Here is a 26,418-nt window from a genome sequence, read left to right as displayed (position 1 = left end):
TGTACCTGATGATAATTCTTCCCCCGTTTCATACAAGAAAGATCCTGTTCTCATTGGATGGAAAGAAGTTAGCGAAGGTTTTGTTTCGCGCATGAAAATTCCAATTGATAAATCGTGTTTCGTCTTGGCAGATTTGAACCGTGGGTCATCCGAGTTGAATATTTTCATGAAATTGTTTCCAAATAGTTTATTCAACTACATTTCTCGGTGCACAAATGAGCGCTTGGAAATTGCGAATAAAGCTAGTAATAATCTACATAACAAATACAAACCAACCGATGGACATGAAATAAAAATTGTCATAGGTTGTCGTTTTATTGAAGTTCCTTCAATGCATCATTATTGGTCTACGAATAAATCTTTAGGCAATGAAGCTATAGAACAGGCCATTTCCAGAGACAGATTTCAGCTTCTAGTAAGCAAACTATATTTTACATCACCGAATAAACTCGAAAACTGTTGCAAAATTTATTACATTGAAGATGTGGTTATCTGTCTGAAAAGTACATTCCTAAAGTCAAGAACAGAATCTACGCACCAATCTATTGACGAATCAATGACCAAATTCAGAGGCAGATCAGCTTTGAAACAATATCTACCATTGAAACCGATGAAACGTGGTATAAAAATTTGGCTACGTTGTGATGCAAAATCAGGCTATGTTTACGATTTCAACATTTATTGTAGAAAAGAAAATGAACCAGCTGATGGAACTCTAGGCGAACGAGTTGTGAAGACACTTACTTCAACTGTAAAAGGTCCAGCAGTGTCATTTTGTTTTGACTGATTTTTTACTTCTGTGAATCTGATTGATACGTTACCATTTTCAGTAGTCGAAACTTGTATATCCTCGAGAAAAAATATGCCATAATTTGAAAAGGAGAAAAAAAGAGAGGGGAAATGGTAAGCATGGAAAATGGTAATGAAACAATAGGATTTCTTTGGCAGGACACAAAGGAAGTTATGATCCTTAGCAACTGCCATACAGATAAAATGGCTGAAATCATCTGAATGTCAAAAGATGGTTCTAAAATAAATTTGCAATGCCGCAAAGCAATACAATTCTATAACGATAACATGGGCGGTGTGAATTTGTCAGACCAGTTTACCGGTTTATACGAAGTCGATAGAAAATCCACAAAATGGTGGAAAAAAGTTTTTTACAAGCTTCTTTTGACCTCTGCTGTGAACGCTTGGATTATTTGTAAAGAACTGCGTAATAACCCAAAACTTCCATTTCTTAGTTTCCTTATAAATCTTGCTGAATCGCTAATTGCAACAGGCCATAGAAATGGCAATGTTATCAGAAAACGCGTATTTAGTCGGTCGAATATTGCATCCAAAAATCTCATAAATGTTGGTGAACACTTACCTGTCGTTACAAAAACTAGAAAACGGTGTCGCAGCTGTTCCGAAAAAAAAAAAAAAAAGAGAAACGCACGACAACTATTTGTTCCTATTGTTATGTTTCTTTATGATAGCTTATGTTTTGCATCCTACCATACATAAATTGCATTAGAATTCTATGAAATACACACATCGGAAAAGTCTAGGGATATTTTTAAAAATGGCACTAATTTTTTTTTAGATCGCTTTAGGGAAAAAAAGTTGACGGGTGATTATTAAACGAATGTAACTTACAACAAAATTTATTAAATGGTCAAAAATACTGAGTGCGCATATAAGCAAAACTAAAAAAAATATGGCTCTTCTTTGGCACCCCGAAAAAAAATCATAATACAAAAAAAAATGGAATCAGTACAAAGTATGGCCTCCACGCTGGTTTATTACGGCCCTACATCTATCGTGCATCGACAAAATGAGATTGTCAATGTCTTGTTGAGGTACATTTGCCTATTCAGCGATTAAAAGCTCTCTCAATTGAAACGTTGTGTGAATGTTCCCCATATGCGGAGTAATTCTTCGTTGAAGCATGTCCCACACATGCTCGATGGGATTCAGGTCCGGTGATTGTGCTGGCCATGGCAATATATCAACTCCTTCGTTGGTGAGCCAGTCAGTCACTAGACGCGCGGCATGTGGACGAGCATTATCGTGCATTAGGTGGAAGTTTTCACCAACAGCACCAGCAAACGGACGGACGATAGGTGTAAGAATGGTGTCGAGGTACTGTCGAGCTATGAGGGAGCGATTTGGAAAAACGAGATCGGTTCTGACGCCGACCATGATTCCGCCCCATAGCATTACTGTACCACCTCTGTATGTGTGGACTTCCTGGACGTGTCTCAAACGTTCATTATTTCCAGGTCGTCTCCACAGTCTTACTCGACGAGAATCTGGATGAAATCCAAATCTGGATTCGTCTGTAAACAAAACTGTGGCCCAATCATTTGCATCCCAGTTTTGATGTTCTTGACACCACTCTAATCTTCTACCGCGATTGCCTCTCGACAAAGGTGGACATCTAAGTGGCCTTCTGTTGTGGAGATCTGCTTCATGCAGTCGATTTCTGACAGTATCACGACCAATAGTTACCTGGTGCGTCTGCTGCAACACGTTAACCAACTCAGGTGCTGTGATTGTCGGTTGTCTTCTTGCAGTTAAGACCAAAAATCAGTCTTGAACTGCAGTTGTAGCGCGTCCTCGCCCTGAATGTTGTTCGGCTGGACTGCCAGTTTCACGGAAACGCCGCCACAATCGACTGATAACACTTTGGGAGACCCCCAAACGAAGAGCTACATCATTTTGTCGCATGCCACCTTGAAGAAGCCCTACAGCTCTATTCATCTCAGCCAATGGTCGATGTGTGTAGTTTTTCGGGATGTTTTTTTCACAATAAAGCACTATGAATGAATGCTTAGGTGTTTTCTTTACAATACGCCTGGGACATATATGTTCCTCTGTATAATACTGAAGGGATATATATGTCCCAATCCATATTTTGCCTAGATGACCAGCTGCTATTTCTTAGTTTGTAAAATTCTGCCGAGAAAGTAGCGTTAATCGATAATTCATCAGGAATAATTAATAATTGAATAGCGAGCTGATAAAGGAAAAACGGTCATAGCCATGAACAAAGAAGAATACGTGGAGAAGACTTCAGACTTTCTAAATGCTGGCATGTAAGATAGTGTCAGAAACGACCCGACCCATTTATATCAGAAAGAAGTCAAGGAAACTTTTAAAAAAATTCATTGTGTCACTCATGAAAAGAAAATATTCCGATCGTTAGTCATGAACCCACAACCACCTAAATTGTAGTCATTGATTAAACTACACAAAGATAACTACCCGATAAGACCGAAAGTTTCTTTCGTCACAACTCCTTTAGTTAAAATATCCGGAAAACTCATTACAATTATTGAAAACCACACCAATTCCAAATCAAAATTCATTTTGAAGAATTCATACCATTTGATCAATGAAATTCAAGATATTACTCTCCCGGATAATGCCAAATTGATTTCATTCGATGTAAATAATCTGTTTCCCAGTATCCCTCTGAATGAAATGATTACTTTAGTGGAGAATCTATTGGACAAAAACTCAATCAATCCAGTAGTGAAAAATGAAAGATTAGATTTGCGTACGGTATGTTTGTCACAGAATTAATTCCAATTCAATGACAAGTTTTACTCATCTTGCAAAGGTCTCATAATGGGAAACCCACTTAGTCCTATTCTGGCATAGATTTTCTTGGACTGGTAAGAAGTTTCCTGTATTCGTCCACTCACCTATATCAGCATAAGGTAGCAGCTTCCAACAGTATGAGCCACAGACTGATAAATGTACCCTTGTCAGAAGCGAATTTCAAAAAAGAACTGAATATAATAAAGCAAATAGCCGTCAACAATTTTGGTAGTGGTCTAATACATTATTTATTATCAAAGAAGTTATACAGTCAAGCTTTGAAAGAAGTTTACCCAATTCGAAGAGAAGAGGATAAAAGTTATAGAACCTTAACCTACTTAGGCCAACCCACTATAAATATTTCAGATTTCCTGCACAGCAAAGGTGTAAATACTGCTTTCAAAACCAACAACAACTTGAGCATGCACATTAAAAATAACAAACAGTTTCAGAAAAATCAGGAGTGTATAAATCATCGTGTGGCTCATGTCCGATGTTTTATATAGGTCAAACTGGAAGAACGTTCAAAACCCGCATAAAGGAACACAAATATAGTTTTCAGAACGAAAAAGTAAATTCCACATACGCCAGTCATCTAATCTCAGAGGAACATGAGTTCAACAATGAATACAAACCCCTCCATTTCCAGAAGAAAGGTTTGAAACTCAACCTGTTGGAGAGTATGGAAATAAACAAATTCAAAAACTCTCACCATCACATGAACGATTAAACTGACTTGAATAATTCGCCATTATTGAATCTGTTCATACACAGGTAATAATAGTTAGGTATATTTACAGGTAGACTTTCGAATAATGTATTGATACCTGACTCTTTCAGGTATATTTTTATGCTTGAAGAAGCTATTGTATAGCGAAACACGTGTCGCGGTTTTTGTAAAACCCTTATAGTGAAAATCTTAGAATAAACTCTATTGATTTAGTTTTTTTTAGGAATAATTATTATTGAAAAAAAAAATAGCACCGTATTTTTAAGAACTAAAACCTCTTGGGACATATAAGACCCTTTAGAAGCGAAGGGGTTAAAGTAGACCTCCTGTGAATGATATCTGATTTTATTCCATAACGAATGTTTGGAATACAAACTGAGTAGAGGAAAGTATCTTCTGTATGATTCAGTGTTCATGTGATAGTATTTGTTGCGAAAGAATTTTTTTTTCGTGTAATTCAATGTTTATATGAAACTAACTGTTTCAGGAGAGGTTTCTTTCAGTTTGTGTCTGAAAGTTGCTTCTTTGCATAATCTACACATCCATGTATAGTTACTTATTTTCAAATTGATCACTTCCTTTCTCTCTGTGGAAGATTTCCACATTTTTATTTGTATCAAGTTGAAGTATTAGAAATCCAAACACTTTCTTTTCTAAAAAATTAATCACTCCTAAAAATATAACTCCTTCAATTCATCTCCAATAGTATCAACAATTCTTTGCAGTGGATTTATTTATCAGCAAATGGAATAAATTGTGATATCTAGCAAAAATTTCAAACTTAACATTTATGATACACATTATTGTTTGAATACACTGAATATTCACTTGATGAAAATCAATAATATCATCCGTGATAGTTATCAAGCAATTTTCACAAATGAATTTTTCATTCTGAACGCATTTTCAGCACTGTAGCTTCATTGGTAGCAATGTTTACCGAAAACCTACATTTGAAAATAGTCATTGATCTGGAAATTGCTGTTATTACCAATGATGCATTTCGGTTCCTATGCCAAATTGCAATGATGAAATTTGAACCTTGAATAAACAGCTTCCATATGTCGCAGTTGGAGTGATTTGGTAATAATAAATTTTCCCAGATAATCACCATATGTGAGGATAACGGCGGTGAATTGGCAAAAACTGTAAATGAAACTGGATCATAATTTCATATTGGCTGATGATTGATCACCATTGAAGGAAATTGCCACAACACTGGGTACAGTCACATTTATTTTCCATCCGCAATCAGAAACCAGATCGAATTGGGAAATTTTGTATAAATATATTTCAGAATTTGAAAAATTATATGGAAACATTTTTTCCGAAAGAAATAATAAAGTTTCATATTTCCAGATCAAGTAAATATATCAGTTTTGTGGAAAATATCGAACGAGAATGTTGAAAAAATATGGTGAATTTTGACTCTTCTCAAAAAATATTTAATCGATGTTGTGGAATTGGCCGCGGTGGTAGTGCGCCCGACTCACGATCGGAAGGCCGTGGTTTCGATTCCCGCCTCGATCAGATATTTTTCTGGAGACAATTTATCTGGTTGAAGTTGATATGATTCTGCAACCGTGTTAGGAATCACACGTTTAAAGGTGAGACCTCGTTAGTCCTTAGTTCGAACAAGTTTCTCAACTTCTGAGAGTTGTCGTCCGTATGGAGGCGACAGCTGATTAATGGAGAAACAGATTTTGAACAGATCATCTGTTTCTATTTTGTTTTCTTCAAAGTAGTCCTCCTCAGATATGAAACACTTGTGCCTGCGTTTTTATTCAATCCTCGAATCATATTAGACGATGTGAGTAGTAAACTTCAAGTTATGGTGAATCACAAGAGCCGCTCAAATTGCCTTTTTTGGTACATTTCGTCGATTTCCCCACAATAGAACCCTGCTGTGATGTTTTGGCTCGGTTTTTTTAAGAAAAAAACACAAACACTACAGGAAAATCCTTAGGCGCTCTCTGAGCGGTGCCTATGCGAAAGTAGCGATTCACAGTGGATTTGAATCGCTGGAAATCAAATCCATTTGGGAAAACTTTCTCAGGAAGTGTATTCCACATAAACGCAGTTCACCAGATGAAAGAGTTCTTGAACAGTGGAATTCGAGGTGTACTGAGTTGAACCCCAAAACGATAAGCAGCCGCAGTCCGTCGCGTGGTGGAGTCAAATGTGTCAAGTCACTTGAACAACTCCCGTGAAAGTGTCTATAGAAGAGAGACAAGTATCCAACCTTTCTTCGATGTTCCAGACTATCAAGGTTGCACGTAATGTTCGCGTCTCCAATCAGGCGGATGGCTCTTCTCTGGATGGAATCCAGCAACTTCAGGGTATCTTTGGGGGCAGAGCTCCATGTACGAGAACAATACTCCAAAGAAGGTCTGATTTAAGCCTAAGGATTGAGTGGGGAATGGGAAGAAATACCAGCGTGGTCCAAACAGAACTAGCTGGTATCTCAACCGCCACAAAAGAAATAACCAGGAAAGGAATTTCTGGCAAAAACATAACAATCTGTACCGACATTAGACAAGCCTCATTAGCCTTGAATAGACAAAGCTTTGGTAGATAATAACATTATCCTGAGGTGGGTTGAAGATCACGACAGGTGTTGAGGTTATCGCATTGCTGACTCCTCAGCCAAGGAAGCGGCTGAACTGAGAATGTTAGGACCCAGTGGCACCTACGGCCTGATGACTTCGACAATTGCGAAATTAGTCAAATGTTACACCCATGCTCAATCCTTGAAGAAATGGGATGGAATCAAAGGATGCAATTTGACCAGCAACACCTTGGCCGACCCTGGGAAGCTGGCGCCGAAGAAATACCTGGCGATGACCAGGAAAATCTACGCCTAACAGTAGGACTTCTGACTGACCACTGTTAACTAAGGAAACCCTCCATAATATGGGGCTAGTGAACACACCTCTATGCAGGATGTGTGAACAGGAAGATGAAACTGACAGGCATGTCCCGGAGTTATCGTCAATAAGAGAGTGTGTATGTGGCGAGTCTTGGCTCACATGTGCCGATATAAAGGAGATGTCTCCTAGTGACATGTCCACCTTCCTGGAAAGAACAGGATGGACAATGACCTAGGAGGACAACTCACAACGGGTCACATGTGGCCTAAGTGCTGTGGGCTTTCACCCACCCTCCCTACTCTACAGATACAGAGGGTCTGATCTGAGCTCAATAAAGCATCAAAAGTTGCTGAGGTGTGTATAGTTTTCTCGTTCGGAGTAGTGTTTCAAGCTTTTGAGAAGCATCTTTTGCAATTCCAGCGACATGATTGTGGCAAGACATATTGGTGTCCATTCGAAAAAGTTCTTTTGTTGGTCCAGATAATGTTTTTCAAGAAGTTACAAACTTATGTCATTTTAAACCACTTGTTTTGAATTCCCCTCAAACGCTCGTGTATGGCACAGTCATTTCTGCCTAATCTTGATGTGTTGTTTTGGAAGTATCTGCATTTATCTGAAAAAGTACCAAAAATAATTATATTTCTTCGAATAGGTGAAGAACAATTATTTTACCTCGGCTAATGAGTTTTTATCTATATGTTCTTCTATTCTGCTTCCATACTTGATTGTTGGCTTTTGAAACGCACTGTACTCAGTCAAGTGTTTGTCCAAAATACCGAATAATGTTTTTCCGGCTGTTGTCTTTCCGAAAATGATTTAAAATAAATTTGTGCTATTTTCGTTCTGTTCCATTCAAAAAATGTCTCGTTTTTCTTTATTGGAGAATGAAGACATTTTGGCTGAAGTATTTGGGCAAACTTATGATGTTTTAAGAGTTCTGTCAACTAGTGTTTATCGAACAAAATTTTTTGATGGAGTCATGACCATCTCAAATGAAGTTGCTTCTTTTTCACTTCTAGTTTTAGAGGCGCAAATAATAACAAATTATGAATCAATGAAATGAGGATGAGCTACTGCCGTCCTACGGAACAAAGGAATACAACGCTTTGCGATGCTCGGTTGGCCGTTAGCAGCAAAATATTTAATCCTTTCCGAACATACCCTTGCTCAGTGGAAACGGGTGGGTTTCTTTATCGAACAAAATAAATAAGTAAATAAAACGCGAAACGTTATACCAACTATATTGAGTTAAACAACCTATAAAGTTTGATAGTTCTCAATAAAATCAAATCAATCTTAATTGCTTGTCGTTGACAATTGACAGAGTGAGAATGTTGTGGAACCGGAGCTGGATAAATATCTCAAAACAAGAGACCGTCGATAAAAAAGGTTTGACAATTGGGGATTATAAATGCTGGCTAGCCTGATTTCAAAGAGTGAGAGGAGTGACAGGGAAAAGAAAGAAAAAGAGGGGCTATGGTGTAAACAGGGGTCAAAGGTCGATCTTCATGTTGAAAATGCAATAGATGCAATCTTGTGAATAGTATGGTAATATTATGTTCTTGAGGCAATTATTCGTCATAAATGTACTAGTAACATGCGCTAAATTCCTTAACCTTTTAGTATATATACTGAAAGTGTACACTGTTAACGCTAGAGGTAAGTTGTTTAATTTTGTCCCACTATTAGGTTCTTTTAAAGTTGTTATTTATATGCTTTTTCTTTACAGGAAATGAGGATGTGACTAAACTAATGGTCTAGCACAACTTGATAACTGTACATAAAGAAAGAGAACAAAAAAATTTGTGTAGTAATTCATGCACAATCAGTGAAAGCGACCATGCTTAGCAATAAAATGATAGAAATAAAGCACAGTTAAAAAAAAGCTTATCTGTTTCGTCGGTGTCTCCTTCCTGAATATTCAGTGGGATCTCATCTATCAATTCGATAACGTGGATTGTATGGCATCCTTCCTGAACGACAACATTCTTAATCTTTTCGAAAAATACGCCCCTTCTCAAACGAAGAGAGTAACTAAACCCCCAGCACCTTGGTTAACTTACAATATAAAAATGATGATTGCACTCAAAAACCGAGCTCTGAGTAAATACAAGACATCTTCATCTATCGCCGATTGGAATAGCTATAAGGACCTCAGAAATTATATATGTAGTGCGATACGACGTGAGAAAAAAGCATATCTGGACTTTGTTTTAAGAAATAAAAATTCCAAAGCAACTTGGAATACCTTAAGAACGCTTGATATCCTGAGGAACAACAAAGAATCAGATATCCCTGATGAATTAAAAGACGTCAATCTCATTAACCAGCACTTCAATTCCATACCTCAACCTATCAGATCTGCTCACCAATTGTCCTTATTAGATCGATATGTTAATTCGGAAGAAACTGAAAACTCCTTTCACTTCACCTCAGTCACCTGTGAGATTGTGCGAAGTTCCCTGAGACGCATCAAGAGCAACGCTTTGGGTTCTGACGGGATATATCTCAAAATGATCAATCTCATTGACTCTTTTTTGATAAATCACTTCACCTTTCTCATAAACTTTATCATTACCAGTTGCCAAATTCCAAAATGTTGGAAGGATTGGTTGGTTATCCCTCTGGCTAAGTGTAACTCACCTACTGTCCTTTCTGACCTAAGACCAATTACAATTCTACCGTATCTCTTTAAAGTAGTGGAATCGAATCAGAAAAATCAGATTAATGAGTATGTCAATGAAAATCATATTATAACATCTGTACAATCAGGATTCAGACCTCAGCATAGTACCGCCACGGCTCTTCTGTCAATTACTGACGATATTTTTCAAGCAGCAGATGAACAAAATTTGACCTGTTCAATACTTCCAGATTACAGCAAGGCATTTGACACTCTAGATCATGTGATATTGTGTGACAAACTTGTCTACTTCGGTTTCTTTAGAAAACTATCTGAAGAATCGTACTCAAAAAGTTGTTGTGGATGAAGTTATTTCAGATGCTCTGCCGGTATTGAAGGGAGTGCCACAAGGATCTGTCCTTGGGCCCTTGCTTTTTAGCTTGTATATTTGTGACTTTTATCTGTCCGTGAAAAAATGCAATATACATCACCATGCAGAAGACACGCAGTTATATTTCTCTTTTTCGCCAGGCGAGTCTACATCTGCTTTGTTGCATATTATTAACGATCTCCAAGCCATCTTTGACATTTCTACTGCCCATAAGCTCAAGCTCAATTCAGACAAATCCGCAATAATGATGTTCAGAGCTAAGAAGAACAGAGAGCTCACCAACTCTACCTTTCAAGTTCGCATCGAAAACGATATACTTCCCTCCGTGGACGAGATAAAAAATTTAGGATTGTGGTTTGATCTGGATCTCCGCTTTACTAAACATGTCAGCTATCTGAACCAATCTTCTTATTACGTTCTCAGACGATAACTCGACAACCTGATTACTTACTGGAGAAGCTTAAAACATTCTCTACGATTAACAGCTTTACTACAAGGAACAGTTCAGTTCTAGTCATCCCCAAACACAAATCTTCCATCTTCACCCGCTGCTTCTCGTATAATGCACCCAAATATTACAATCAACTACCCTGCGAATTTCGATTATACACCATCGTTAACTTTAAAAAAAGACTGAAGACTTATTTATCTCATTAGCCTCTTGCCCGTTCCCGACCTTGGCATTTCTAAAATGAATTTTCTAAAGTAAAGCAATAACTAAAATTTTTTGATATTGTTAACTCGACTTGTGTTCATATTATTTATCTATAGTTTCTCTCAGGTTGAGTTGAAAAACAGCCTTGGCTGATACTCCGCCTATTCACCATATACTGGAAGTTTTTTTTTGTTTTTGTTATTGTTCCTGTATTCTGTTTTATTTTTGTCTATTCCATTTGTATTTTTATGGTGAATAAAGACGTATTATTATTATTATTATTATTAAGTCCTGATCCACTTCATGAGAGTATCCTAAGAGTTGGGGTCTTTAAATATCACTCGTGCATTGGGTCAATTAAAGCAGAAGCAAATCCCTCAACCAGTGAAGCCTCATGACAGCTTCCAAATCCCTATTTCCAAGCAGGAAGGAATGAGAAGCCAGGTTCAGCACTATACTCCACTACTCTACTTCTTGATATATAAAGCAGAACAAATCAAGGATAATAAAGCAGAACAAATCAAGGATAATAAAAGAAGGAAACAGGCCTGAAAACAATAAATACATTCAGTACTAATGACAGTCTATTGTAGTGAATGTTCAAATGAGGAAGGTAACGTATCCTAGACGTTATGTGGCCTTGAAAGTGATTACGTAGAACTTACGTCAAAGAAGGTTGGAATGTTCAGTACTCCAGAAAATATATCCACAAATGAGTGGAGGTGGTTAAGATCACCCAAATTATCGATATCTGGTGGTTTTGAACGAGATTTCCAGAATAAATCCGCAAAATGCGTAAACTGTATATCACCATCGAAATGGAGGACTTCAATTTTTTTTCCAGTTTTTTTTTCCTTCACATCTGTGCAAGTTCTAGTTACCTATTTCCCAAATCAATGGTACCAAATGTGGACGAAATTTCAATCACAGAGAATAATTTCAATACAGACATAAATCAATTTGAATGGACGACAAGTATAGGTTATGTTTTGAAAATTTATTTATTTTGTAATAACTGCTACATTTCTAATAATCCAAGTGACTGAAGAGACCAAGTCTACTGCCAGAGATAGTGAGAGTAGGAAAGTTTGAGAAAAATTGAAATAAAAAAAAACATTTATCAATAATGATTATCTGTAAGGGCATGACCACATATAATATAGATTTGTTGACAATCTGATTCCTCTATTTATTTTCTCCTTCTTCTCTTCCTTTTTAGTCTAAAATTCTTAATATCTAGAAAGGTAACATTAAACCGTGACAGATGAAAAGCACTATTTTTTTGTTTTAAAAAACAATATGGCGCCCATAATACAAAAAAGTTGATGATGATTACCAGAAGACGAAACGTCGGATAGTAAACCTGAACATGAAAACGTGTAGCTGAGAAAAAAAGTATCAATGAAAATGTGTATTTGGTTTTGAACTATGTTGTCAAATAACGGTATTTCCGAGTATTTCTGGATATTTCTGGAGATATTCGAAATTTTCCAAGTTTCAAAACGGTATTTTGTTGAGCACAAACAACGCAACTTTGTATCAGTTTAAGCTTCGACGTATCTCCTGTAGTTTAGGAGATCCCAATGGTGGGAGTCGAATTTTAATTACTCTGTAGAGTGCAAAATTTTCTATCGATCAATATATATCACGACACACTTGAATGAATATTCATTTAGATATGGAGCTACAAAAACAGATGACATCAAAACAGACAAAATATTTGAAACAAACTGTGAAGCTAGTCACTTTGGTCAGCTCATTTTCAAAATTCATACAATACCGGTAATATTCTGTAGTGTTTGGTAAACGAATAATATTTGATTGGAGGTGGTTGACAATGTTTCGTGGTGTATTTCATCAGTTCGGACTTCCATTGTCTGATTAGATATAAATTGATTTGAAATCCCTGAAAGAATCTGTGAAACACTTATATCAAGCAAAAAACCTGAAATTACAATGGAATAAAATACACACAAATGTGTTGATAGAGAAAGGTTCCAAATATAATATTTGAAATGAAAATAGCACTTTGGAACTTTGGAATTTTGGGGATCGAAACAGAAATGGCATTAGGAGGGGCATTGAATAGCATTAATAGCATTATTGATCGAATCGACTATATCAACAAAACCCTTGGTTTCTTGATTTTAGGAAATTTTGAAATGCTGAAACATGACCCAACTAATTCTTTCCAAAGACAAGTGAAATATTTTTTGAAAAATTCAACCATACTTTTCACTGAAAGGGAAAAGTTCAAATTGACATTGATGAACCCCCAAATGCCTAAATCAGTGGTCGCCAACCTGTCGATCGCGAGCCACCGGTAGCTCGCGGATGCAATTCTGGTAGCTCTCACAACGATTTTAATTTAAAAAATACAAACTGCAAAAATCAGAGAAGCTTTCGAAAATTCCACAAACAAATCTAATTGTCATAATATTAAACATAAACAGCAGCAACGTTGCGGTGAGCGATCTGCCTCTGACGCCATCAAGCTAGAATCGGCTAGAACCGACCAGCGCGTTAGTGTTCGAGAACGATATGGATTGCTCTGAACGGGATAAATACGCACGGCGCGGCGACATTGCGCTTAGTTTAAAACTGAACGCTTAACCAACGTCCAGCGGTTGGGTTAGTAGAGAACAACAAAAATAATATTATAGCAAGCAGTTGTAAGAAGGTAAAGGCATACCACTTCCATTCGGAATGGGAAAAACAATACTTTTTTACAGAAGTTAAAGATGAAAATGTGTGTTTGTTATGAAATACTTCGGTCTCTGTTGCTAAAAGAGGAAATATTGAGAGACATCATAAAACTGTACATTCTAATTTTGAAAAATCATTCCTACTACATTCTGCCGCCAGAAAGGAGAAACTGAAATAAGGCTGCAACTGAAGCATCGTACCGTGTGTCCCAGATAATTGCACAAAAAAAGAAACCTTATGAAGACGGGAAAATGATAAAACAGGCGTTTTTAGAAGCTGCTGATTCATTATTTGCCAACTTTAGAAATGAAGACGGGATAGTTTCAGCTGTGAAATCTATGCAACTTCCTACTAATACAGTGATGAGACGTGTAGAAGTAATGAGTAATGATATTTTTTTACAGTTAAGAACTGACTTAGATAACTGTATTTATTTTTCACTTCAACTGGATGAATCAACAGATGTCGTTGACACTGCCCAGATGGCCATGTTCGTCAGGATGGTTTTTTGTGATTTTACGATTAAAGAAGATCTTTTGAAGTTCATTCCACTGAAAGGACACACTACTGGACATGAGTTGTTTTCTCATTTAAAAAATATTATTTCTTTCGAGAAAATTCCAATATCGAAAATTGTAGGCTTGACAACCGATGGCGCTCCAGCTATGGTGGGTTGTGATAAGGGTTTGGTGGCGTTATGTCGTAAAGATGAAACTTTTCCGCAATTTCTCTGTTACCATTGCATTATCCATCAGCAAGCATTATGTAGAAATTTCCTGAAACTAAACAACGTTATGAAACTGGTGGTAAAAATTGTGAACAAGATTAGAGCTCAAGCGTTACAAAGAAGATTATTCAGAACCTTGGCCGATGAAGTTGACTGTCAATACGGGGGCCTACTGACCTAAATTATATTCACTCATGAAACTGCATAAACAGAATTATCCAATTAGACCAGTAGTTTTCTTTGTCACTGCACCGTCAGTGAAATTATCAGATAGGCTAATTAATATCATCTTGAACCATTGTCACTTCCAACCAAAATTTAGTCTACGGAATTCATGACTTAATCAATAAAATAGAGAACATACCTCTACCAGATAACGCAAAACTACTATCCTTTGATGTACAGAATCTATTTCCTAGCATACCTCCTGATGATACTATTACTTTAGTAATAGAATTAGATGAAAATAGAGTAAACCCAGTCATAAAATGGAAAATAATTGACCTTCTGTCGTTATGTCACAAACAAAATCATTTTCAATTCAACAACACTATTTATTCCTCCTCAAAAGGTTCAATTATGGAAAATCCATTAAGCCCTCCACTTGCAGAAATTTTCATGGATAATCTAGAGAAGTCGATCTTCAAACATCCTTTGATTAGGAATTTCTTGTATCTTTCACATATATGTACAAAGAGGCAATTAGATACTTTTCATAGAAATATTAACAAAATTCATGACAATATTAAATTTACTATTGAAATAGAAGCGACAACTCAAAAAATTTCTTGGACTTAACAATTAGTAGAATTTATCACAAACCATCCTATACGGATATTACTATACAATACGATTCTACCCATCCTCATCAACACAATGTAGCAGCTTATAATAGCATGAATCACAGATTAGTCAATGTTCCTCTTTCAATAGATGATTTCAATATAGAACTTAATATCATCAAGCAAATTGCGGTTTACAATGGGTTCAAAGACAAATTAATCAACAAAATATTTGCCAAGACAGTCTACGCAAAAGCGATTCGAGACGTTTTTCCTATTGATAAGGTAGATAATCAACATTATGAGCTTTAACGTATTTTGGACAACCAACGGAAAAAGTGGCTTCATTTTTGAGGAAACGAGATATTAAAATTGCATATAGAACAAGTAATACGTTGGGAAAGTTGATTAAAAATAATATCAATCAATCAATCAAACTGTACTTTATTGTCCAAGAATAATTATTTTTATTGACAAAGTGAGTAGATAAAAATGAAGTGGATATCCACTGTGTTCAATACATATGAGAGACAAAAAATATGAAAATATAAAATGTAAAGATGACTAATTATATATATATATATATATATATATATATATATATATATATATATATATATATATATATATATATATATATATATATATATATATAGAGGAGGAGAAGGTAATCGTTGCTGACTTGTTAGGAATGGAACCAACAAATAATGGGGCTAAGCAGCAGATGAAAGAGTACTCTTTAAAGTTTGTCCAAGCTTTCGGAAATTTAATAAATTGTTTCCATCATCGGGAATGCTACAATTTGAGGGTGTAAGTAATATTAATATATAATTATGAATGGTTAGACTTTCAACTTTTTGAGGATGTTTCATACGATGGTTATGTAAAATATTGGACACAACATGATGGATGAACATTGATACAATACATTTATAAAACTGACATGACATATGTCAGTGGTTCTAGTGATAAAAGCTGTTACCAACTTTGACTTGTAAAGAATTATTTTTGGAAATTTCTACCTATGCAGCTTTTTTTAAAGTGAATGTAGGATAATAACATTTGGATTAAAGTATAAAGTACATTATTCTATTAATGCTAGATTGGGTGAATTCATTGAAACATTGTTATATGGATTTTTATCTAACGTCAAAAGATAGGAATATATCTCACTAAGATGATTAATATCTGTTTTTTTTGTTGATGCAATTTTTATTTTCAGCAATGAAGGCCATTTCAAGAAAGGACCTTTTTGTTAAATGTGTTTCATCAGCTAAGACCTTAGTGGCATCAAAATTCATATGGTGGTCAAACTTATTGACATGTTCAGCTAGAGCACATCTTTCAGGATGGTGTCTACAATCGCTTTTGTAAGAAGTTATTCTGGAACTTAAAGTTCTTGACGTTTGACCAACATAGATTTTGTTGCACGATTGACATGGAATACTATATATTACATTTATTCGAGAAGTAATGAGGGGTTTATCTTTAACTCTGGTGTGTAAAGTTCTAATCGTGAGAACTGCTTTGGTGGCTATTTTAATATTGAAGTAGAAATTTCCAAAAATAATTATTTACAAGTCAAAGTTGGTAACAGCTTTTATCACTAGAACCACTGACATATGTCATGTCAACTATCTGTCAATCCTTCCAAATTATTGTTTTGTGAAATTTCGACATGTGACATTATTCTTCCTTCAAAATAATTTTAAACTGTAACGTTTTTCACAAATATTTTATCCAATATTAGACATCCTTTAACCAGTTTTATAAATGTATTGTATCAATGTTCATCCATCATGTTTTGTCCAATATTTTACATAACCATCGTATGAAACATCCATTCATAATTATATATTAATATTACTTACACCCTCAAATTGTAGCATCCCTGATGATGGAAACATTTATTAAATTTCCGAAAGCTTGAACAAACTTTAAAGAGTACTCTTTCATTTGCTGCTTAGCCCCATTATTTGTTGGTTCCATATAAATAAACACAACCATGACAAATAGAATGATGACATTCACTCACATATATTCGAAACTAATTACAAAACAATATCTAGAAAAGAAGCGAACATTCGACAGAGAATGCAGAACGTTTCTAAAAAAATGGAACTTTCAGTATTTTGTGATTGAGTCCAGTAATGAGGCGCTATGTTTAATTTGTAATGGAACCATAGCTGTTTTCAAAGACTATAACATTAAACGACACTATGAATCGAAACATCTTCAAAGTTACTCCAAGTATACAGGAAGTTTGCGGAAGGAAAAATTTGAAGCTTTGAAACGCGGACTCAAATCGCAGCAATCTTTGTTCACCAAAGCGAATACTGAACAAGAGTCTACAACTCGCGCCAGCTTTCGTGTGGCTCTTGAAATCGGAAAACGTGGCAAACCATTCACCGATGAAGAAAGGATAGAAGAATGCTTGATTGCAGTAGCCGAAAAAATATGCCCCGAAAAGGTAAATTTATTTAAAAGTGTCAGTTTGTCAGCAAACATCGTGGCTCGGAGGGTGCAAGACCGTAGAAAATATATCATCCCAACTGTCTGACAAAAATGGACATCATGAGTGGTTTACTCTAGCATTGGATGAGTCAACGGATGTGTTGACTCAGCTTCCCCCTGATATATACACCAATATCAAATCCTTCAGGCAGAAAATAATACTATTTCAATCGCAATTACGTAAAAAATGTTCCACACATTTTGAAACATGTGAAATATTCAGCCACACTACAGAGACTGAATTTCCCGTAAATTTTGCAATCGAAACTTTGAGTGCTTTGAAGATAAATTTTGATACTCGTTTTTCAGATTTTGATGTCATTGCGAATGAAATTAAGCTTTTTCAAAATCCTTTTGATTCTGACATTGAAACCCTGGCTCTGGAAGTCCAAATGGAAATTATCGATTTACGGTGCAGTGATGTGCTCAAGAACAAATATCAAAATTCATCTTTATTGGAATTTTATAAGAGTCTTCCACTGGAACAATTTGATAATTTGCATAAATTTGCTCGTGGGTTGTTTTCTGGTTTTGGTACTACTTACTTGTGTGAGAAAACGTTTTTCAAGATGAAGTTCACAAAGAATATTTACAGATCTCAATTAACCGATGCGCATCTTAAATCTCTTTTGATAATTGGTACAAGTAAAATTGATCCACAACTACAAAGTATTGTCGGTGGAAAATCACAATTACATAAATCTCATTAGTGCTTTTGTTTTACTGTGATTCATTTCAATTATTTGTTAGTTATTATTATGCTCAAACTTAGATAATTGAGTTAAGTTTTCTTTGTCATCATTTCTGTCGTTAAGTTTTACCTTGCAAGTAAATAAAACCGAGTAATTATCATTCTGTGTTTTCTTTTTCAACTTATCACAGCAATAGTAACAACAATTAGGTAATCATTGGCTGTCGCGGGCCAGATTGATGACACTGGTGGGCCGGATTTGGCCCGCGAGCCGTAGTTTGGAGACCCCTGCTGTAGACGACCCCTACCGATGTAGAAAGACCCAACACTCTATAGAATGAGGCTCTCATGTCCACTGTTAACGGATTGATCAATTTCCTCATCCATCTCACCCCAGCCAGGTAGGGGTACACCGTGAAGGGCAGTACTGATGTCTGAGGATTTTCATACCGCCTCCACCTCTTAGTCATGAACCCATTAGTTTTTTTGATAAAATCAGCAGCAAAGGTAAGGAAGCTAGGCTCCAACCTGATTGAACTGAAGATGGCTGTCGGTGAATAAGTCCAGTTATCACCCGAAGACGATTGTGGATACTAACAATCGAAACGTCGTGAATTAACTTGTTAATATATTTTTAATTTTTTCTTTAATTTTCATTCCGTGTTGATGGTTCGGTTTTTTATTTATTTTTTGTTATTGATTGTATTTTATTTCAATGTAATTTCAGTTTTTTTGCCTGATATAATTTTCTTTTCAGCTAATCTGTTTAATTTTTTACGGATTGTTTCAGGGATTTCAAATCAATTTATACAGGGTGATTCAAAAGTACTCTGACAAACTTCATGAGTTGATTCCTCACAATATTCTAATATGAATTGTCCAAATAAATAAATGTCCGAAAACGCTTCGTTTCCAAGATACAGGATGTTGAAGTTTCATTTTTATTTTCGTTTTTTTCAAATAACTTTTGAAATACTGAACTTAATTAAACGAAACTTGGTAATAGGAGGTTTTTGAGGTGTCGAATTCGAACCTGATGTTCTTATTGCTCTTACTCGTAGGGGGCGCCACCTACACGTCTTTTTCTTTTTTAAAGATTTATAACTTTTTTGGGCGTACTTCTAGCACATTTTTCAGTAAAAAAATCGATTCCTCTATCATATCTACGTGAATAAGCTACCCTTGTTACTAGTCGCTGTAAGCAACCGTTTTCTAAATATTTGGACTTCAACTTCAAGTCGATTATTTGATAATCGATGCCTGTTGAAGTTATTACGAATATTTTGTATTTTTCACAAGAATGCTTTGGAAATGAATTTGACGTTTTACTCGTTTGAAGAGGTCATTACTGTTGGGTACGTTCTTTTATGACATCCTTAAGCGAAATAGTTATTTTTGTATCAAGGGTGCATAATCAGTATTTGTTTTAATAAAATTTGCAAGAAATGTCAACATTTCATTTCAGGATATTTTGAATATGTAGAATAAACTAAAATAAACGAAACTGAATTGTATTCAAATAAATTGTTGGAAGTGTCCACCTTCAGCGAAGATACAGGCAGTCAGTCGTCTAGTCATTGAATCTCGTACCCGCTCAAAAATTATTGGTGTGTTACTTATTGTTTCACAGGCGTCTACTATTCGGTTTCTTAGATCTTCCTCGTTCACTACTGGAGTCTTATAAACTAGTGACTTCAAATGTCTCCAAAAATGAAAATCTATCGGGTTTAGATCTGGAGACTTTGGTGCCCATGCCTGGTCAGGTTCTTCTGCACCCCTACCGATCCATGCGGATAAGAATTTCTAATGGTACATTCTGAAGTAGTCCTGGCAATTCATTTTCTGAAAAGTGTCTGTAAGTAGCGCCATTCAGTCGGAGCGGAAGAAAGAAAGGACCTATCAAGTAATTATCAATTATTGCCGCCCATACATTCACAGAAAATTGATACTGATAATACCTTTCACTAACTGCGTGCGGATTTTCGAGAGCCCAAACATGGTTGTTATGAAAGTTTGTGATAGCATTTCGAGAGAAGTTTGCCTCGTCCGTGAAGAGTACATATCTTGAATATTGAGGATTTCCAGCCAATTTTCTCGAAAACCATTGACACATAGTAATGCGTTGGGGAAAGTCTCGTGGCAAAAGAGCTTGTACCCTTTGAATAAGGTATGGATGAAACTGTTGATTGTGAATAATTTTCCAAACTGTGGACTGAGTAGAATTGACAGCTTCAGCAATTACTCTTATGCTTGTTTCTGGATTCTCCTCGAGAGCGTTCAAAACAGCTTCTTCCAATTCTGGGGTTCGGACTGCTCGTGGTCTTCCAATAATATCAGCTGCCCTCTTAAAGCTACCTGTTTCTGTCAAACGACGGTGGAGACTAGCAAATGTTGGAGCTGAAGGCAGTACTCGATTAGGAAATCGCTCCTGGTAAATACGTCTTGCTTCGCGCGCATTGCCATCCGCAAGGCCATAAACGAAATGCATATCGGCTAAATGAGCATTATTGTTTAAATTATCCATTTTTTCAAAATAAGTGTTTTCTACTTCTACTTACGGAAACTTCAACAAAACGTCTAACTGTCACAAAATATGTAATTACCAAAACTACTCACAAACGTCAAATTTATTTCCAAAGCATTCTTGTGAAAAATGCAAAATATTCGTAATAACTTCAACATGCATCGATTATCAAATAATCGACTTGAAATTTTCAAGTACAAATATTTAGAAAACGGTTGCTTACAGCGACTAGTAACAAGGGTAGCTTATTAACGTAGATATGATAGAGGAATCGATTTTTTTACTGAAGATGTGCTAGAAGTACGCCCAAAAAAGTTATGGATCTTCAAAAAAGAAAAAGACGTGTAGGTGGCGCCCCCTACGAGTAAGAGCAATAAGAACATCAGGTTCGAATTTGACACCTTAAAAACCTCCTATTACCAAGTTTCGTTTAATTAAGTTCAGTATGTCAAAAGTCATTTGAAAAAAACGAAAATAAAACTAAAACTTCAACATCCTGTATCTCGGAAACGAAGCGTTTCCCGACATTTATTTATTTAGACAATTGATATTAGAATATTGTGAGGAATCACCTCCTGAAGTTTGTCAAAGTACTTGTGAATCACCCTGTATAATATCAGACAATGGAAGTCCGAACTAATGAAATTATCATATGTCAGGATCATTCATCCAGGTTATTTTAAAGACAAACGAGTAGTGCTGCCGCAACCATAAAAAATCATCCACCAATGCCAAAAATAATTAAGGTAGGCTGCAAATATCACCTACGAGTATCAATTCCACACCTGTGGCGGAACGTTTGACTTACGGAATACATTAATTGCGTTCAATTAAAAAAAATAACAGAGTGCTACTCGAGAGAACAGTTACCTATCGCAGTTTCCGGCGGAACGCATGCGTGCGGTTGAACCGAGCGTCGCGACGTGGAAATTTCAAAGATTCTCCGAATCACACGCTCCTCAACCTCACGCAATGGATACAGCTAGTTCGATTCCTCTTTTGAGCGCGAAATTCCGCGATGTGTTGGGAAACTTTTGCAACAAGTCCAAACTCTGGTGAAAGCGGTGAAAAGTGAAAGAAGAATAAGTTAAAATGAATGAAACGAAGTTTTGCAACTTGCTAACCGTCGAGAAGAACTATCGGGAAGTACATGGTCCTCTGAGTGTGATAGTTTGTGTTTTCGGTTCGGTGGCTAATATTTTGAACATTTGTGTATTAACGACGAAGGAAATGCGATGGCCAACAAACTTCATCCTTACGGGACTCGCGGTCGCGGATTTGCTAGTCATGTTGGAATATATACCGTTCTCTTTTCATAGATACCACAACTTGGAGCAGAGGGACTACATTCAACACTTCTCCTACAACGGCGCGGTCTTTATGAAGTTCCACGCGCTCTTCAGCCAGATGTTTCATTTTATTTCCTGTTGTTTGACTGTAATTTTGGCAATTTGGAGATATCTCGCTATCACAAGTCCACACAACAGCCGGTACTGGTGCGATACCAGAAAAACAATTACCGTAATTGTTTTAACATACTTGGCGTGCCCTTTGATCTGCTTTCCGCTGTTCATATCGCTCCATATTGCATCGCATAATCAAACTTGTGACATTAACGATAAAATAATTGATAACGATACCGGACTGGTGTTTATGAATAGTTCGGAGGTTTTTTACAAAACAATTTATGTGACCACATACATCAACGACACCTATCTGACTTGGAGTTTTTGGATATACGCTGTGGTCATCAAATTAGTGCCCTGCGTGCTTCTCACGTACTTGTCCCAAAAACTTGTTCTGGTCCTTTTGGAGACCAAGAAAAGGAAAAATAAGCTGCTCAATCAAAATCTTCCTTTGACTGAACTGAAAGATTCGAAACCTATGATGAATGCCAGGAAAAAAGACAAACAAGCGGATAGAACATCTGGCATGCTGGTGGCAGTTCTTTTGTTGTTTCTCCTAACAGAGTTTCCGCAAGCTATACTGGGTTTCTTCGGTGCAATTATTGGAGACAAGTTTCAAAAACAGTGTTACGAACCACTTGGTGAGTCACGAATTTAATTAGGAGAATTGCCATTGACAATTCAAGTAAACAAGGTGGCGAATTTTATTTGCTCATTATTTTGTGTAAATATACAGTGTGTAAAAGCCAAATGGAATAAATTAATTATTTCGGTTACGTTACATATTATAACAAAATCCAGAAACACTTCAAATTTAAATTATAATTTGACATATTTCAACGGAAAAATTATACCCCAACGTTCAACCCCCGTCGAATGATAGGTACAACCCCCAATTTTTTAAACGAGAAGTATATTGTGATATATCGTTTCCATTCTCTTTTCAAAAATGTTATAGCTTTCAAAAGTTTATTACAGCAATTAAGATAAAATAAATTAAAATCTTGTGCATACTGAAATTCGATAAAATACACTCAAAACTTATTGCAATATACTCGAAACTTATTTCATGTTGAGGTATTGATAATGAGAAAGTAAGCAAAAACCATAGCAATGTTCTTTCCAAATGGTATCGTATAAAAAACCGGTACATAATTTCCATGGCAACGTTAGTTTAAAACGCCTTGTCAACTTATTTTCTGTGTTGAAACATTAGTGTCAGTATTTTAATTCAAGTTCAAAATTCGTTAATCTCAAGCCTGACAAATGGTTAGATTAACGGAAATGCATAAAATAACAGTTTCACAAATAATGATTGGTTATGGAGATAAAACCCGAACACAACAGGAAGCAGCTCACCTATTTCATGGTTGATTTCCTAATTTACGCCCATATCTCAAAGAACAATAAGCAAAATAGAGAAGTAGTTTCGCGAGCTTGGTCATGTGGGCAGATGAAAAAGTAGCTGCTAATGCAATGAGTGATGAACTCAAATTATATGTGATGGTTGAGTTTGAGGAAAACCCATTTAAAAAAAACCCATACTAAAAGAAAATAAAATGCATCCCTATAAAATGATACCTACTCAGGAGCACATGGAAGACAATTTCGATAAAAAAACTTTTTTTTTTTGAGCAAATGAACGACATGTTGGACAACAATATCATCCAATTAGAAGACGTTATGTTCTGATGAGTGTACTTTGTTTTTCAAAGGTCATGCTAATCGGAAAAATTGCCGCTACCGGTCAACAGAAAATCCTCACTGGATGAGAGAAGAACATAAGCAATACCCTCAAAAGTTATTTTTTGGACAGGAACTGTACCAAACCATATAATTAGTCCCTTTTTCATTGAGGTCAACTTGAATGGCGATAATTATTTGGCACTTTTTCAAAATGATGTCATGATTAGGTCGGTTACGGCTGATATGTTAAATAATGTTAGAAGACAGTTTTATTTGAAATTAGGATGTTGCCGAGACGTTTGCGGTGAACATTTTGAACACCTACTTCATAGATTCTCATCATGTTTTGTATTACATTTTAGTTTTTGAGTGTATTTTATTGCAACCTCATGCAACCTCATGATTTTAATTTATTTAATCTCATTTCTGAATAGAAAATGAGGAGACCTTTCAAATGATATATCACAAACCTATACTTCTCATTTTAAAAATTGAGGGTTGTACCTGTCTCTCGAAAGGAGTTAAAGGTAGGGGTGGCAAATTATAATTTACATTCGACGTGTTTAGGGATTTTTTTTAAATATGTACAGTTATCGAGATAATGAATTTATTCCATTTGGCTTTCACATACTTTGCAACCATTATGAATCTTCTTTTTCCATCCGGAAAGATCGAAAATCATTTAGAATTTATGTTGGGTTTGGAATTCTTTAATTTCCAGAAATGAAAAATACCCATATATTATGTTGAACTCGAAATTCCTTGGTACAAAATTCAGTTACCTTTCGTGGGAAACCCTCAAGATTTTTTGCAGAAACAAAGTCACCTTCGTCAATGAGCAAGTTATGTTACACAGTATTTATTAGTGTTTGTTTTTGGTATTGGTTTTGGTGAAAATTCCGAATAAGTAATGATGAGTGAGGAGGTAGATCATCATAATGCAAAAGTCATAAATTGTTATTCCACAAAACGCAAGCACTACGAAAAACTCCTCGAGGGGCTTTAAGAGCGGTGCCTGTGCGAAAGAGGCGATTCTCAGGAAGTTTTTTCCACACAAACGCAGTCCTCCAAATGAAAGAGTTCTTGAAGAGTGGAGTTAGAGGTGTACTGAGTTGAACCTCAAAACGATGAGCAGTCACAGTCCGTCCCGTTTTTCTGATATGTACCGCTCTTGTTGGATTCAAATGTGCCAAGTCACTTGAACACTTCCCGTGAAAATATATATAGAAGAGAGGCAAATCTCCTACCAGGCTATTAAGGTTGAAAGTGATGTTGGTGCTTTCAATCAGTTGGATGTCTCTTTTCTTGATGGAATCCAGCAGCTACAGTGTATGCTTAGAGAACAATACTTCGAAGAAGTTTTGACCTGAGCTTTATAACAAATCAAAAGTTGCTGAGGTGTGTACAGTTTTCTGGTTCGGAACCATCCTGTTCCAAGAAGCAGAGTATATTTCGGACTCAGATGAGAACGTAGATGATACAGTGGAATACACTAACAATATGGAAAATACAGAAATTGAAATGGGTGAAGGAGTAATGGAAGTGAGAAAACATAACACTGGGCTGTTTGATAAAATTTTATTCTTCAATATATCCAATAAAGTCGCATTCAAAGGCGATATAAAGATTATAGCGATCATACAATTTCTCGATACCATTTTTATAGTAGGATTTTTCTTCAGCCTCAAAGTAGGCTACAGTTTTGACGATTTTTTCTTCATTGGAGCTAAATTTCTCTCCAGCGAGCATTTTTTTGAGCACTGAGAACAGGTAGAAATTCCACAACACTGACACCATTACTTTGCTGCTGCGTCTTTGCAATCTTTGTTTTGATCCTGGTGTGAAATAATGGAGCCATGTTTTATTCATTGTGACATAGCGACGCATAAATTCGGTCAAGTATGAGCTTCTGCGGCATATAATTTGAACAGACGTTCCTTTGATATCTTCAAGGCCTCAGCTATCCCGATCAACTTCACTTTGCGGTCATCCAGTAGCTTTGGGGCGTCCACTCCGTTCATCGTCCTCGATGCTCCTTTCACATCCTTCAAAGTTAGTAATCCCACTTCTCAACGGTTGAGTTTCCTGGTGCAAAGTATGAGTATCCTTCTTGAAGCCAAGCTTTGGTTTCAACAATATTTTTTCCCAAAAAGCATATGTATCATCACACGAAATTTCTTTTCATCCATTCTCTTCAAACCAACAAAAAAAACTTCACTCATTCCCTCGAAATAATAGCCCAACAGCTGTGAATTTCTTTCAAGTATCTTTCGAAGGTTATGGTTAACTGAACATCATATCGATTCAATAGTTGTAGCGTCATATTTGTGTTAGCCTAAGAACTGTTCAACGCATCTTTCAGAACATATATTTTCACGGCCGAAGTGATAATTGAAGAGAACAAAATTCAGATTGTTAGGCTGTGGTCGAGGAGAATAAACTGAACGTTTTGTTTGTTGCTGCGTCATCTTCAGTGGTGTGCTATCGTTGAAGTCTCAGTAACGACTGTTAATCGTTGCTGG

The 26,418-nt window shown here is 36.1% G+C and overlaps 1 protein-coding gene across 2 annotated transcripts in view; it reads left to right on the top strand.

Moving 5' to 3' along the window:
- The window catches only part of LOC111515458 (G-protein coupled receptor dmsr-1), a 380,603-nt gene that overhangs the window by 275,373 nt on the left and 78,812 nt on the right, over positions 1-26,418 (top strand). The window contains exon 1 of one of the 2 annotated variants that reach the window (XM_074180355.1): positions 21,673-22,851. The exons of the other annotated variant lie outside the window; for it this stretch is intronic. Within the exon in view, the coding sequence (XP_074036456.1) occupies positions 21,897-22,851 (955 nt within the window). The 5' untranslated portion in view covers positions 21,673-21,896. Of the gene's footprint in view, positions 1-21,672; positions 22,852-26,418 lie in introns of those variants that run through there. 2 annotated transcript variants of the gene reach the window in all.

Source organism: Leptinotarsa decemlineata, unplaced genomic scaffold (assembly GCF_025532065.1).
Source record: "Leptinotarsa decemlineata unplaced genomic scaffold, Ldec_3_MD MMD2_tig00026294_RagTag_RagTag, whole genome shotgun sequence".
Taxonomy (NCBI): Eukaryota; Metazoa; Arthropoda; class Insecta; order Coleoptera; family Chrysomelidae; genus Leptinotarsa; species Leptinotarsa decemlineata.
This window is presented reverse-complemented; position numbering and strand designations above follow the sequence as displayed.